Source organism: Gorilla gorilla, chromosome 5 (genome assembly GCF_029281585.2).
Source record: "Gorilla gorilla gorilla isolate KB3781 chromosome 5, NHGRI_mGorGor1-v2.1_pri, whole genome shotgun sequence".
NCBI lineage: Eukaryota > Metazoa > Chordata > Mammalia > Primates > Hominidae > Gorilla > Gorilla gorilla.
In genome coordinates this window covers 128,956,159-128,972,197 of record NC_073229.2, presented here as the reverse complement: position 1 = coordinate 128,972,197, position 16,039 = coordinate 128,956,159, and the positions used below count along the sequence as shown (strand labels likewise).

The following is a 16,039-nucleotide window of genomic DNA, read 5'->3' as shown; positions in this document are numbered from 1 at the left end:
CTGGATACTCTGGACAGGACATTATAACTCATGTAAACTATATAACTAATTAACTCATTCCTTCTGTCATGTAAAATATAGGCACACATTGATTTTTTTCCCCCTGCCATCTTTACACACCTTTAAGTCTTTTATATGACTTCTACCAATATTTCAAATCCTGAAATTATTAGATTGGTTTTATATTCAATCCTTATGTTCCCAGTTTGTTCAACTGGGTTCTTCAAATAAAGGTTGGGATGTATAATGGTTTTCAGGTATTTTCTGTGTTTGTAGATAACTTTTATTCTATTAGGAAAAGCAAGGTTTAGTTAGAGTTGTATAGATACAGTAAATTAGTAAGATGTTAATGGAGTTTTAGAGGTCTCTACTAGAGTCAGAAAGGGCTAAGATTTAGAACGTGGATTTGTAGCTACTGCAAAGCAACTCGTTTCAGTTAGAGTATTCAAAATCAAAGTAGCCATATAAAAGAGTTCTTAGACTTGGCCAGGCACAGTGGCTCACACCTGTAATCCCAGCACTTTGGGAGGCTGAGGCGGGTGGATCACGAGGTCAAGAGATCGAGACCATCCTGGCCAACATGGTGAAACCCCATCTCTACTAAAAATACAAAAATTAGCTGGGTGTTGTGGCGCGCACCTGTAGTCTCAGCTACTCCAGACGCTGAGGCAGGAGAATCACTTGAATCTGAAGGGCGGAGGTTGCAGTGAGCCAAGATTGCACCACTGCACTCCAGCCTGGGCAACAGAGTGAGACTCCATCTCAAGAAAAAAAAAAAAAAAAAAAAAAAGAGTTCTTACACTTAAAATTGTAAACTTTCAGCATAGGAACGGACCTTTAGAAAATATGATCTGTTTCATACGCCATTCCCAATAATATTACAACTGTCTGGACTATTTATACTTATGCCAAATTCTCAAATTTATGAGGATGAAAGAGTCCAAAGTTAGGGGGCTGAAAGTGTTTGAGAAATCAGATCTAAGTGCTTTAGAAGCCACCACAAGTTTCTTATTAGTTAAATTTTTGTTGACTTCTTAGTTTTCATAAAATATATTGGCAATTTCTTGAAGAGAGTATTATCTCAATCAGTATTAAAAAATTGAGACTGTCTCAAAAACAATTAACTTCATTTATAAAGAATGATTATTTGTTGAGTAATTTTTTTTAGTTATTTAAACTGAAAAATCTTTTATGCCACACTCTGAACAGTCTGAAAGAGGATCGTTGTAATTGAATTACAGGTGAGGCACTTGAGCCCCTAACTGCGTTGTGTAGATTTTGTATGTTATTAGCTATTTATTGTTTTTAAATCTATTTTAAAATTTATTCTTATTTTAAATTATTAGTTTTTAGAGACAGGGTCTTGTTCTGCCACCCAGGCTGGAGTGCAGTGGCGTGTTCATAACTCACTGCAACCTCCAACTCCTTGGGTCAAGCAATTCTCTCATCTCAGCCTCCCAGGTAGCTGGGACTATATATGTGCACCACCATACTGAACTAATTTTTTAATTTTTATTTTTAATAAAGTCAAGGTATGTTATCCAAGCGGGTCTTGAACGCCTGGCCTCAAGTGATTCTCCAGTCTAAGCCTCCCAAAGTGCTGAGATTACAGATGCGAGCCACGACACCTGGCCCTTAATCTGTTTTTGAAATGAAATGCCAACTGAACATAAATGAGATTTCTGTGTAGTTTTAGAAATTACTCCAGCTTTCTAAAAATGTTATAGTAGTATTTCTTTTTCTTCATGCTGATTATCCTTTTTTGTTATATATGGTACAGAGTTATTTTGAGGCTTTATTATTTACCTTGTGTATTGAACATTGTCCTGCTTGTACATGGTGATCTTGTCTGTTCATCCTGTCTGATCCCCAGTCCATTGTTCTCGTAGCACATATCCTCCTGTGTATGCTACCATAATTTTTTTGAGTACTAAATTGTTTTTTTTTTGTTTCATTATTATTATACTTTTAAGTTCCAGGGTACATGTGCACAACGTGCAGGTTTGTTACATAGGTATACATGTGCCATGTTGGTTTGCTGCACCCATCAACTCGTCATTTACATTAGGTGTTTCTACTAATGCTATCCCTCCCCCAGCCCCCTGACTTCCCGACAAGCCCTGGTGTGTGATGTTCGCCGCCCTGTGTCCAAGTGTTCTCATTGTTCAATTCCTACCTATGAGTGAGAACATGCGGTGTTTAGTTTTCTGTCCTTGGGATGGTTTGCTGAGAATGATGGTTTCCAGCTTCATCCGTGTCCCTGCAAAGGACATGAACTCCTCCTTTTTTATGGCTGCATAGTATTCCATGGTGTATCTGTGCCACATTTTCTTAATCCAGTCTATCATTGATGGACATTTGGGTTGGTTACAAGTCTTTGCTATTGTGAATAGTACCGCAGTAAACATACTTGTCCATGTGTCTTTATAGTAGCATGATTTATAATCCATTGGGTATATACCCAGTAATGGGATGGCTGGGCCAAATGGTATATCTAGTTATAGATCCTGGAGGAATCACCACACTGTCTTCCACAACGATTGAACTAATTTACACTCCGACCAACAGTGTAAAAGCATTCCTATTTCTCCACATCCTCTCCAGCACTTGTTGTTTCTTGACTTTTTAATGATTGCCATTCTAACTTGGCGTGAGATGGTATCTCATTGTGGTTTTGATTTGCATTTCTCTAATGACCAGTGACGATGAGCATTTTTTCATGTCTGTTGGTTGCATAATTGTCTTCTTTTGAGAAGTGTCTGTTCATATCCTTTGCCCAATTTTGATGGGTTTGTTTGTTTTTTTCTTGTAAATTTGTTTGAGTTCTTTGTAGATTCTGGATATTAGCCCTTTGTCAGATGAGTAGATTGCAAAAATTCTGTCCCATTCTGTAGGTTGCCTGTTCACTCTGATGGTAGTTTCTTTTGCTGTGCAGAAGCTCTTTAGTTTAATTAGATCCCATTTGTCTATTTTGGCTTTTGTTGCCATTGCTTTTGGTGTTTTAGACATGAAGTCCTTGCCCATGCCTATGTCCTGAATGGTACTGCCTAGGTTTTCTTCTAGGGTTTTTATGGCTTTAGGTCTTACATTTAAGTTTTTAATCCATCCTGAATTAATTTTTGTATAAGGTGTAAGGAAGGGATCCAGTTTCAGCTTTCTACATGTGGCTAGCCAGTTTTCCCAGCACCATTGATCGAATAGGGAATCCTTTCCCTATTTCTTGTTGTCAGGTTTGTCAAAGATCAGATGGTTGTAGATGTGTGGTGTTACTTCTGAGGGCTCTGTTCTGTTCCATTGGTCTATATCTCTTGGTACCAGTACCATGCTGTTTTGGTTACTGTAGCCTTGTAGTATAGTTTGAAGTCAGGTAGCGTGATGCTACCAGCTTTGTTCTTTTTGCTTAGGATTGTCTTGGCAATGAGGGCACTTTTTTGGTTCCATATGAACTTTAAAGTAGTTTTTTCCAATTCTGTGAAGAAAGTCATTGGTTGCTTGATGGGGATGGCATTCAATCTGTAAATTACCTTGGGCAGTATGGCCATTTTCATGATATTGATTCTTCCTATCCATGAGCATGGAATGTTCTTGCATTTGTTTGTGTCCTCTTTTATTTCGTTGAGCAGTGGTTTGTAGTTCTCCTTGAAGAGGTCCTTCACATGCCTTGTAAGTTGGATTCCTAGGTATTTTATTGTCTTTGAAGCAATTGTGAATGGGAGTTCACTCATGATTTGTCTCTCTGTTTGTCTGTTATTGGTGTATAAGAATGCTTGTGATTTTTGCCCATTGATTTTGTATCCTGAGACTTTGCTGAAGTTGCTTATCAGCTTAAGGAGATTTTGGGCTGAGATGATGGGGTTTTCTAAATATACAATCATGTCATCTGTAAACAGGGACAGTTTGACTTCCTCTTTTCCTAATTGAATACTGTTATTTCTTTCTCTTGCCTGATTGCCCTGGCTAGAACTTCCAACACCACATTGAATAGGAGTGGTGAATGACGGCATCCTTGTCTTGTGTCGGTTTTCAAAGGGAATGCTTCCAGTTTTTGCCTATTCAGTATGATATTGGCTGTGGGTTTGTCATAAATAGCTCTTATTATTTTGAGATACGTTCCATCAGTACCTAGTTTATTGAGTTTCTAGCACGAAGGGCTGTTGAATTTTGTCAAAGGCCTTTTCTGCATATATTGAGATAATCATGTGGTTTTTGCCGTTGGTTCTTTTTATGTGATGGATTGCGTTTATTGATTTGCATATGTTGAGCCAGCCTTGCATCCCAGGGATGGAGCCAACTTGATCGTGGTGGATAAGCTTTTTGATATGCTGCTGGATTTGGTTTTCTGGTATTTTATTGAGGATTTTTGCACTGATGTTCATCAAGGATATTGGTCTAAAATTCTCTTTTTTGGTTGTTTCTCTGCCTGGCTTTGGTATCAGGATGATGCTGGCCTCATAAAATGAGTTAGGGAGGATTCCCTCTTTTTCTATTGATTGGAATAGTTTCAGAAGGAATGGTATCAGCCATTCAGAGGAATGGTACCAGCTCCTCTTTGTACCTCTGGTAGAATTCGGCTGTGAATCTGTCTGTCTGTTCCTGGACTTTTTTTGGTTGGTAGGCTATTAATTATTGCCTCAATTTCAGAGCCTATTATTGGTGTGTTCAGAGATTCAACTTCTTCCTGGTTTAGTCTTGGGGGGTGTATGTGTCCAGGAATTTATTCGTTTCTGCTAGATTTTCTAGTTTATTTGCATAGAGATGTTGATAGTATTCTCTGATGGTAGTTTGTATTTCTGTAGGATTGGTGGTGATACCCCCTTTATCACTTCTTATTGTGTCTGATTCTTCTCTCTCTTCTTCTTTATTAGTCTTGCTAGCAGTCTAGCTATTTTGTTGCTGTGTTCAAAAAACCAACTCCTGGATTCATTGATTTTTTTGAAGGGTTTTTTGTGTCTCTATTTCCTTCAGTTCTGCTCTGATCTTAGTTATTTCTTGCCTTCTGCTAGCTTTTGAATGCGTTTGCTCTTGCTTCTCTAGTTCTTTTAATTGTGCTGTTAGGGTGTCGATTTTAGATCTTTCTGCTTTCTCTTGTGGGCATTTAGTGCTATAAATTTCCCTCTACACACTGCTTTAAATGTGTCCCAGAGATTCTGGTATGTTGTGTCTTTGTTCTCATTGGTTTCAAAGAACATCTTTATTTCTGCCTTCATTTCGTTATTTACCCAATAGTCATTCAGGAGCAGGTTGTTCAGTTTCCATGTAGTTGTGCAGTTTTGAATGAGTCTGTTAATCCTGAGTTGTAGTTTGATTGCACTGTGCTCTGAGACACAGTTTGTGATTTCTGTTATTTTACATTTGCTGAGGAGTGCTTTACTTCCAATTATGTGGTCAATTTTAGAATAAGTGGGATGTCGTGCTGAGAAGAATGTATATTCTGTTGATTTGGGGTGGAGAGTTCTGTAGATGTCTATTAGGTCCACTTGGTCCAGAGCTGAGTTCAATTCCTGGATATCCTTGTTAGCCTTCTGTCATGTTGATCTGTCTATTATTGACAGTGGGGTGTTTAAGTCTCCCATTATTATTGTGTGGGAGTCTAAGTCTCTTTGTATGTCTCTAAGGACTTGCTTTATGAGTCTGCATGCTCCTGTGTTGAGTGCATATATATTTAGGATAGTTAGCTCTTCTTGTTGCATTGATTCCTTTACCATTATGTAATGTCCTTCCTTGTCTGTTTTGATCTTCTTTGGTCTAATGTCTGTTTTATCAGAGACCTGGATTGCAACCCCTGCTTTTTTTTTTGACTTTTCGTTTGCTTGGTAGATCTTCCTCTATCCCTTTATTTTGAGCCTATGTGTGTTTCTGCAGGTGAGATGGGTCTCCTGAATACAGCATACCGATGGGTCTTGACTCTTTATCCAGTTTACCAGTCTGTCTTTTAATTGGGGCTTTTAGCCCATTTACATTTAAGGTTAATATTGTTATGTGTGAATTTGATCCTGTCATTATGTTAGCTGGTTATTTTGCCTGTTAATTGATGCAGTTTCTTCATAGCGTTGATGGTCTTCACAATTTGGCATGTTTTTGCCGTGGCTGGTACCGGTTGTTCCTTTCCACGTTTAGTGCTTCCTTCAGGAGGAGCTCTTGTAAGGCAGGCCTGGTGGTGACAAAATCTCTCAGCATTTGCATGTCTGTAAAGGATTTTATTTCTCCTTCACTTGTGAAGCTTAGTTTGGCTGGATATGAAATTCTGAATTGAAAATTCTTTTCTTTAAGAATGTCGAATATTAGCCCCCACTCTCTTCTGGCTTGTAGAGTTTCTGCCGAGAGATCCGCTGTTAGTCTGATGGGCTTCCCTTTGTGGGTAACCTGACCTTTCTCTCTGACTGCCCTTAATATTTTTTCCTTCATTTCAACCTTGATAAATCTGACAGTTATGTGTCTTGGGGTTGCTCTTCTTGAGGAGCATCTTTGTGGCGTTCTCTGTATTTCCTGAATTTGAATGTTGGCTTGCCTTGCTAGGTTGGGGAAGTTCCCCTGGATAATATCCTAAAGAGTGTTTTCCAACTCGGTTCCATTCTCCCTGTCACTTTCAGGTACGCCAATCAAACATAGATTGGTCTTTTCACATAGTCCCATATTTCTTGGAGACTTTGTTTATTTCTTTTTACTCTTTTTTTCTCTAATCTTGTCTTTTCACTTTATGTCATTAATTTGATCTTCAATCACTGATATCCTTTCTTCCACTTGATCGAATCGGCTATTGAAGCTTGTGCATGCGTTATGAAGTTCTCTAGCCATGGTTTTCAGCTCCATCAGGTCATTTAAGATCTTCTCTACACTATTTATTCCAGTTAGCCATTCGTCTAACCTTTTTTCAAGGTTTTTAGCTTCCTTGTGATGGGTTAGAACATCCTCCTTTAGCTCGGAGAAGTTGTTATTACCAGCCTTCTGAAGCCTACTTCTGTGAACTCGTCAAAGTCATTCTCCATCCAACTTTGTTCCATTGCTGGCAAGGAGCTGTGATCAGTTGGAGGAGAAGAGGTGCTCTGGTTTTTAGAATTTTCGGCTTTTCTGCTCTGGTTTCTCTCCATCTTTGTGGTTTTGTCTACCTTTGGTCTTTGATGTTGGTTACCTACAGATTAAGTTTTGTTGTGGATGTCCTTTTTGTTGATGTTGATGCTACTCCTTTCTTAGTTTTCCTTCTAACAGTCAGGTCCCTCAGCTGCAGGTCTGTTGGAGTTTCCTGGAGGTCCATTCCAGACCCTGTTTGCCTGGGTATCACCAGCAGAGGCTGCAGAACAGCAAATATTGCTGCCTGTTCCTTCCTCTGGAAGCTTCGTCCCAGAGGGGCACCCGCCTGTATGAGGTGTCTGTTGGCCCCTACTAGGAGGTGTCTCCTAGTTAGGCTACACAGGGGTCAGGGACCCACTTGAGGAGGCAGTCTGTCCGTTCTCAGAGCTCAAAGGCTCTGGTGGGAGAACCACTGCTCTCTTCTGAGCTGTCAGACAGTGACATTTCAGTCTGCAGAAGTTGTCTGCTGCCTTTTTTTCAGCTATGCCCTGCCCACAGAAGTGGAGTCTATGGAGGCAGTAGGCCTTGCTGAGCTGCGGTGGGCTCCGCCTAGTTCGAGCTTCCCAGTCACTTTGTTTACCTACTCAAGCCCCAGTAATGGCAGATGCACCTACCCCCGCCAGGCTGCATGCAGCCTGGCAGGACTATCTCAGACTGCTGCGCTAGCAGTGAGGAAGGCTCTGTGGGCATGGGACCTGCTGAGCCAGGCACGGGACGGAATCTCCTGGTGTGTCGTTTACTAAGACCTTGGGAAAAGCGCAGTATTTTGGCAGGAGTGTCCCGTTTTTCCAGGTAGTCTGTCACGGCTTCCCTTGGCTAGGAAAGGGAAATCCCCTGACCCCTTGAACTTCCCAAGTGAGGCGATGCCCCTCCCTACTTCGGCTCACCCTCCATGGGCTGCACCTACTGTCCAACCAGTCCCAATGAGATCGACCAGGTACCTCATTTGGAAATGCAGAAATCACCCGTCTTCTGTGTCGATCATGCTAGGAGCTGCAGACCGGAGCTGTTCACATTCGGCCATCTTGGAATGGGAGTCTTGAGACTAAATTGTTTACTTTTAAAGGTTATAAAACATAAAGGGCAATCTCTTGTTTATCTTGCTAGAGCAGCATGATATTGTTGAAGGATTTTGGAGTCAGACTGATGGAGATTCAAATTCTGGTCTGCCATGTAACTGTTCATCTTGAGCAACTCTATTATACTCTTGAGCCATGGTTTTCTCATCTGAAAAATTGGGTGAATACTGTTAAAATAAAAATCTTAGAAAAAATAAATTTAAAGTTTATTTAAATGAAAAACAATTCATGAATCAGGCAGCACTCAGAATCAGAAGCGGGTGAGAGAGCTCTTCCCAGCAATTTGTAAGTAATGAGCTTTTGTAGGCTGAATATGGAAGCAAAGTAGAGAAATCACCTGACTGACTACCCTTATGTGTGTGTTTGCCTAATTTGGTCATGGTGTGAAGAACTGGCTGTCTGATTCATTGAAAGCGCTCTTTGTTGCAAAATATATACTCCCAAGTTAGGTTGAAGTTTGTTACAGAGGAACTCAAAAGTATAGTGACAGTCTCAGGCTAATGGCCTCCTGTTTGCTTAATTTAACGATGCTTATAACAGTGTCAGCATTAAGTCAGACTTTGCACAGAGGATTGAGCATAATGCTTGTTACCTAGTATATCCTAAATAAATTGTGTTTCAGGTCTCTTGTTATTTTCTAGAGTGCAGCATTGTCTTTAATACTTATTTGTCAAATGAATGGTGTCTGAAATTAAAGCCTATAATACAATTCGTTGAATGTATTGAGTACATGTTATAAGACAACTGCCATGCTTGGTGCTATGGAACAAGCCTACTGTCAGGAAGTTTACAATTTAATTGGAAAAAATTGGACACATGGATATTAAAGAACTGTAAAAGAGATATCATTAAAATTGAACTCAGCAGTTTTTTAAGATGGGTTCCTCAGAACCTTGGCTACTAGCAAAAGTATCACTATATCCCTAAATAAATTAAGCTCAAGTTAGTTGCTTTTCACTTGGCCTCTATTTTTAGGCATGTTAAAGAATGGAACAGTGTAAATGAAACATTAACCACTGTTAGCTATTGTTTATAACATCTTGACCAACACTTTGAGCTTAATGACAAGTGATGCTTGATGAGGACTTCTTGCTTGATGCCGGTAAAGCTGATTATTGTTACTTTCAAAGGGATTGCTAATTTACTTTTTTGATTTTTCTAGAATAAATTAGATATTATTCTTAAATTAGGGCTTATTGGTATTAAGGAGGATAATCAGTATAATAATAAAGTATCAAGAGAGTGATAGACCTATAATAACATTGCAGAGTTTTCTGGCACTAGATTCATAGTAGGATACTAATAAGTTTTTTTAAAAAAAACTTTAATTCCAGTTGGTTTTAAATTATTCTTCATACAGTGCCGTTTTGTGAAAGAGAATGAATAGTGTTCTGTTTTTTAAGTTTCTGAGAAATCTGTGTAGTGTTTTTCTTTGTGAAATGACATGCCTCTTTAGATAATGTTATTGTGGAAAGAGTATTGGTCTAGAAGCCCAGGTACCTGAGTTCTAGTTTCACCTGTGCTTAGATTACTTGCTTTTCTCATCTACAGAGTTCTTTTTGGATTCATGCTCTTCCAAACTGTACAACTTATTTGGGCATTTCTTTTCCTTTCTTTTCTTTCTTTTTTTTTTTTTTTTTCGAGATGGGGTTTTGCTCTTGTTACCCAGGCTGGAGTGCAGTGGGGCATTCTTGGCTCACTGCAACTTCTGCCTCCCGGGTTCAAGTGATTCTCCTGCCTTAGCCTCCCAAATAGCTGGGGTTACAGGCACCGGCTACCACGCCCAGCTAATTTTGTATTTTTAATAGAGACAGGGTTTCACCATGTTGGCCAGGCTGGTCTGGAACTCCTGACCTCAGGTGATCCACCTACCCCGGCCTCCCAAAGTGCTGGGATTACAGGTGTGAGCCACCATGCCTGGCCCTGGGGATTTCTTAAGAATCAGCCGTTAACATTAATTTCCCTGGAGTGATAGTTACACAATTCTACTTCTACAAGAAGGAGAGCAATCAGGGAATGAGGCATATGGATAGGAGAGTTCATTCTAGGACAGATTGAATACCTATCTGCAGAAGCCAAACTGAGTGGGTTGATAAAATGAAGATCGAAAGCTAGATAGTATTTTTGGCTAATAACCCCACTTCATGTTCCCTTTTTCCCCAGATTCTCTTACATTGGTTTTACTTTTCTCCTTCCTTCCTTTTAATTTTTTTTTTTTTTACAAAGTATTACAAGTGTGCCATAAAATGTACTTTTGTTCTGACTCTTGAGGTTCTTTTGGATTAAGAAGCCTAGAGACTTGGATGTGTGTGGTAGGAAGAAGGTCAGGCTAAAGTTGCAAATGGTCAAGTTAAGGTGGAGAGAGGGATTAGGAAGTGAATGTAAGAAAAAAAAAAAAAGCAGAAGCCTGAGTAGTAGTTACTTATCCCCAAAATATTATGACTTATTTTAGGAAATGTGACACAAATTCAATTCTAAAATTTAATAGGTCACGTTCTGGTCTATGTAGTGAAAGCATGGCTTAACATTGAGAAAAGTTTTTGTGATTATGAAGATGTATTTCACATCCTCTTGTCTTAATTTTTAAAAGTGATACTCTTCCATTGACTCATATTAACTATCCATAATTCATAGAGAAAGACTTTAAAAAGATTGTATTTTTAACTTGTTTCTATTTCCACACAGTCATGGTCAGAGAGATACAGCACAGATCCTACTATTACGAGGAGCCAAATATCTGCCAGATAAAAATGGAGTAACTCCTCTGGATTTATGTGTACAGGTGTGTTTTTCATTTATATTCTGAGCCCCTTATCTTTATAATAGAAACTGGAATGGTAAAAATTATTATTTTTTCAATGAAAGGGTAGGTGCAAAGATTTTTATTGTGTGAAGAATATGAACTTTAAAAGGGACTGTTTTTAAACCTGGGTAATTTTAGATCTTGTTTTTAGGGTGGATATGGAGAGACTTGTGAAGTATTAATTCAGTATCACCCGAGGCTTTTTCAGACTATTATTCAAATGACACAGAATGAAGACCTCCGAGAAAACATGGTAATGTATTTGTGATAGTAGCTTGTAAATGAAGAAGCTTTATTCCTGCTCAGCATATATGACATTTTACAAATGTGCTTAGCTTAGTAATTTTGCTTATTGTCACAAATATCTTAATAATTAGCTTATCTGCATTATAGGATAAGTGTGAATTAGCTAATAATTAATGTAGTTTTTGCTAATATTTGGCCATATAAATCTTCTGCCCTCTGGGTCTTTGTTCTCTCCTTAAGATAACTAGAATAGGCTGGGTGTGGTATCTCACGCCTGTAATTCCAGCACTTTGGGAGGCCGAGGTGGGTGGATTGCCTGAGCCCAGGAGTTTGAGACTAGCTTGGGCAACAAAGACCCAGTCTCTTAAAAACAAATTACAAAAATTAGCTAAGTGTAGTGGCATGCATCTGTAGTCTGAGCTACTTGGGAGGCTGAGCTGGGAGGAGGGACTGAGCCCAGGAGGTTGAGCCTGCAGTGAGCCAAGATCATGTCACTGCCCACTACACTCTAGCCTGGGTGATACAGTGATGCTCTGTCTTTAAAAAAAATAAAATAAAAAAAATAATAATATTCCCATGGCAAGAGGAAAAGACTGTGGAGGAATATCATTATGATTGGTAATCACTAGTTTACTCAGCTATGTGTTTGTGATAGTTTTAGTCTTAGAAAAAATTGCAGAGTTTAAATTTCTCTTTTGTTTTAGAGGTTTAGAATTAAATTTCCAAAACTATACTTGGTGATTTTTAAATTCTATGTATATTTACTATTGCTCTGTAACTGGGTAATTTTCAACAAAGATTTTATTATGTATCATCATATCTCTGTATTAGCTTTTAAACTTATGCAAGACAAAATAACTAAAGGACTTGATTTAGACTAATTGGCTTTAAGATACTTAATAGGTACTTAATTGTTTGATAAGATTTAATGGATTACTATGTAATCACTTTTTTTATTTGTAAAAAATTTAGTTACGGCAAGTTCTGGAGCATTTGTCTCAGCAAAGTGAAAGCCAGTACCTAAAGATTCTAACAAGCCTTGCTGAAGTTGCTACAACAAATGGTCATAAACTGCTTAGGTAAGTGTTTTGCAATAAGAGGAAATCAATAGGTAGCAGTGTCTGTTGGCTTCACCTCCTGAGTAGTTTATTCTGCGGGATACCTTTTGTCAGTGATAACGATGTTACAAAAATTTGCTGACTTCTGGTTTGTTTTGTTTGAAAGGACCGGGTAATCAACTATTGCTAAAGAGATTTTAGTCTCTCTAAAGAGACTAAAAATAGAGCATACTTCAGTGAATTTGGGCATATGTGTCTAGAATTTTGTGAAATGATTACTTACCTAGACATATAAGTAAATGTACATGAAGAAGAATTGAGAAAGTTCAGGAATCTTGACCACTAATTAATAAAATAAAATTAGGTACAAGCTACTGTTTAACCTTTCATTGTACTTTCATGACTCCTTATAAAGTTTTTTTCTCTGACCTGTCCCCCTCAGTTAAGTTCTTTATTATTTCTAAAAGATCCTGTGGTTTTATCATCACTAAGTTCATGGAGTTAGTGCCTTATATTACTTGAATTTATATATGAAGTGTTTTCCTGTAGCTACACTTCTTTCTATGTGGCTGGCTACCCCAATTCGGAATAAGCAGCCACTGAGAAATGATTATTGTCTTATTATTTCTTAGCCTGCAAATTTGACCCCCTTCTAATTTGGATGCTTCCCCCTTCATATTATTCCTTTTACTAATTACTTCCACTCTTAGTAGATTGATAGGTCATGATCTTCTCCCATCTCTGTAGTTGCAACTGAAATTTTTTCCACCCAACACCATGCTACTTCTTTAAATAAGCTATGTTATTAAATTTATTATTCTAGCCATTTGTTTCAGTCTTCTTTGGGACATTTCATGTATTTCAGATCAGAATCACGTTCTGTACTGTTTACTTAAAAGGCCCTTTGCTAGGTTCCTTATGCTTCATGATTCCAAGATCACCTTCTTACGTTCTTTTAACCTTCTAGTCTTTCTTCAGCAATTCTACTCAATATACCATTTGTTCATTTTAAAAATTATTCTATTTCTACCTTTGAGACTACTCATAGACTCTGTCTATAACAGTCACTGAATTCCAGCTTTCCATAATGCTCTTACCTAGTAATTGCCAGTAATCCATGTATTTCATGGAACCCTTGTAAGATTCAGATGTACTAATTAAAAGCATGCGCTTGGAGTCAGCCAGACTCAGGCTTACATCCAGACATCATCATTTACTGTGTGACCTTAGCAGCTAACTTTTTGGAGTTTCCCTTCAATATCCACCCATCCATCGAATATATATGTGTATATGTGTGTGTGTGTATATATGTATACACACACACACACACACACACACATATATACAATTTTTTTTTTTTGAGATAGAGTCTCGCTCTCGCTCTGTTGCCCAGGCAGCACAATCTTGGCTCACTGCAACCTCCGCCTCCCAGGTTCAAGCAATTCTCCTGCCTCAGCCTCCCAAGTAGCTGGGATTACAGGCACACACCACCACGCCCGGCTAATTTTTTGTATTTTCAGTAGAGATGGGGTTTTGCCATGTTGCTCAGGCTGGTCTTGAACTCCTGAGCTCTGGCAATCCGCTCATCTCGGCCTCCCAAAGTGCTGGGATTACAGGCGTGAGCCAATGCGCCTGGCCAAATACATATTTTTGAGGGCGTACCGTCCATTAGGCCATCTGTGAGGTGATCATGAATAAAACAGACAAGATCTCTATGTTGAAATTACAGTCTAATCAGGATTTTATTGGATTTTATTCCATTTTGTTGGAAACTGGTAATATCTTTATGAGTTGTGAGAGTGAAATAAGATAATTCTGTAAAATGCAAAACAGGGGGTCCAGTATATAGTAGAGGTGATGATGGTTATACTTTTAAGTACCCCTATAATAGCATTTAGCCTGTTTTCCTACATTAGAAAACTTGTTTTTTCTTCTTAAATATTTGTCATATTGTATATACTTCCACAGTAATTAGAAAGCATTTATGTTTTGATATATCTATGTTTTTAAGTTTACCTTCATCACTTATTAAGCAGGTACCAAGCTAAGGAGCATTCGAATATATTATTTCATTTATACCTTACAGTAACTTTATAATTTAGATGTTATCTCCATTTTACGTGTAAAAAAATTGAAGTTAAATGATTTGCCAAGCTAATAAATAAACCTGGATTTATATCCTCATTAGTAAATAGCAGATTCTAGGTTCTAATCTAGCTTCTAAAAATGACAGGGGTGGTTGGTGGGACAGGAGAAACAGAGTAGGAAAAAGGAACCCATGACCAAAACAATAGTAGTTTTAAAAAAATTACTCTGCTAAACTGTGCTCTCTCACCACTTACAGTGCTACCTTCCAAATGCTTTATAGAATCTTATTTTTATGGCCATTTTTGGCCTGTAAATATCTCATTGTTGGGGTTGGTAGTGAGTATTGGTTATTAGTTAGAATTTATTGTACTGTAAAAAGGTAATTCTTAAGATGATTTCAAATACAAATTGTTTCCCCCTGCTGATTTATGTTTAATGGTATTTTTGTAGAGTATCTCATTTGTGTTTATTTGTGAATCATTTTATGTTTCTTAACCCATTATGTGAAGTAATGCTGACCCTTGTTTTAATAGAAATTTTCATTAAGAAAATAACTGATTCAAATATATGTTAATTAGTGACAACTAAGGTGTTATCCAGCACACTTTTGGAAAAATTTGTAGCCTATTATCTAACTGATTTCAGGAATATTTGCTAAAGATAATAAACATTTACTGAGGCATTTGCACATAATGTTATGTTTATATTGAAATGAAATTTTATCGTCCTTTCTGTATATTTATGATTGAAAGTAAAGGTAGTTAACAATGTGGAAATGAACAGAGAAATCATAGCTATATGCTAAGTAAGACACTGAATAAGAATATACCCATATAAACCAAAGGCGAGGATTTTACAATGATAGGGGTTTGAGTTAGGAAATTAATTTTTTTTTTTTTTTTTTTTTTGAGACGGAGTCTCGCTCTATCGCCCAGGCTGGAGTGCAGTGGCGCGATCTCGGCTTACTGCGAGCTCCACCTCCCGGGTTCATGCCATCCTCCTGCCTCAGCCTCCCAAGTAGCTGGGACTACATGCGCCTGCCACCACGCCCGTCTAATTTTTTGTATTTTTAGTAGAGACGGGGTTTCACCGTGTAGCCAGGATGGTCTCGATCTCCTGATCTTGTGATCTGCCCGCCTTGGCTTCCCAAAGTGCTGGGATTACAGGCGTGAGCCACTGCGCCTGGCTGGAAATTAATTTTTAAACTTTCATATTGAGGCATGGTAGCTTTGGAACAAATGACCATTTTATGATCAACTGGAGAAGGGTATATGAAGTTTAGAGATACTTCACTGGTGGGAAAGTGAGAAAATGATATTTTTTACACCAGTGATTCATCTTAGAAGAAGTTTCAATTGAGTAAAGTAATACAAAATTGTTTGACTATGTATAATTAATAATAACCAGATTCCATGGTTTAAGAAGATACCTTTTACCTTAAAGTAAGATAACCCATGATGTATTCCCTAAGATATTTAAAACAAATATTTGTATATGTGGTAATTTTGCAGAAGAAAATCAAATTCACATCTCTCTCATAGAATTTGAGAGTCATTGTAGTTAACTTTTCCAAGAGCTGGAACACAGTAAAAGAAGGAGATGGTTACAACCAAACTACATTTCTATTTTGTTAGTGTCAACAATTGTATGATATACAATTAGAATCACTATTTCTTAAAGACAAATATGTAAAAATC

At 38.0% G+C, this 16,039-nt stretch overlaps 1 protein-coding gene across 15 annotated transcripts in view; it reads left to right on the top strand.

The window, feature by feature from the left end:
• HACE1 (HECT domain and ankyrin repeat containing E3 ubiquitin protein ligase 1) overlaps nucleotides 1–16,039 on the top strand; it is a 135,164-nt gene that overhangs the window by 52,091 nt on the left and 67,034 nt on the right. For all 15 annotated transcript variants that reach the window (XR_008680980.2, XM_019030126.4, XM_004044479.5 and 12 more), the window contains 3 exons: nucleotides 10,833–10,929; nucleotides 11,102–11,203; nucleotides 12,169–12,275. Coding sequence is in view for 14 of the 15 variants with exons in the window: in XM_019030126.4 (XP_018885671.1) it covers nucleotides 10,833–10,929; nucleotides 11,102–11,203; nucleotides 12,169–12,275 (306 nt within the window). In the remaining variant the exon portion in view is untranslated. The remainder of the gene's footprint in view (nucleotides 1–10,832; nucleotides 10,930–11,101; nucleotides 11,204–12,168; nucleotides 12,276–16,039) is intronic.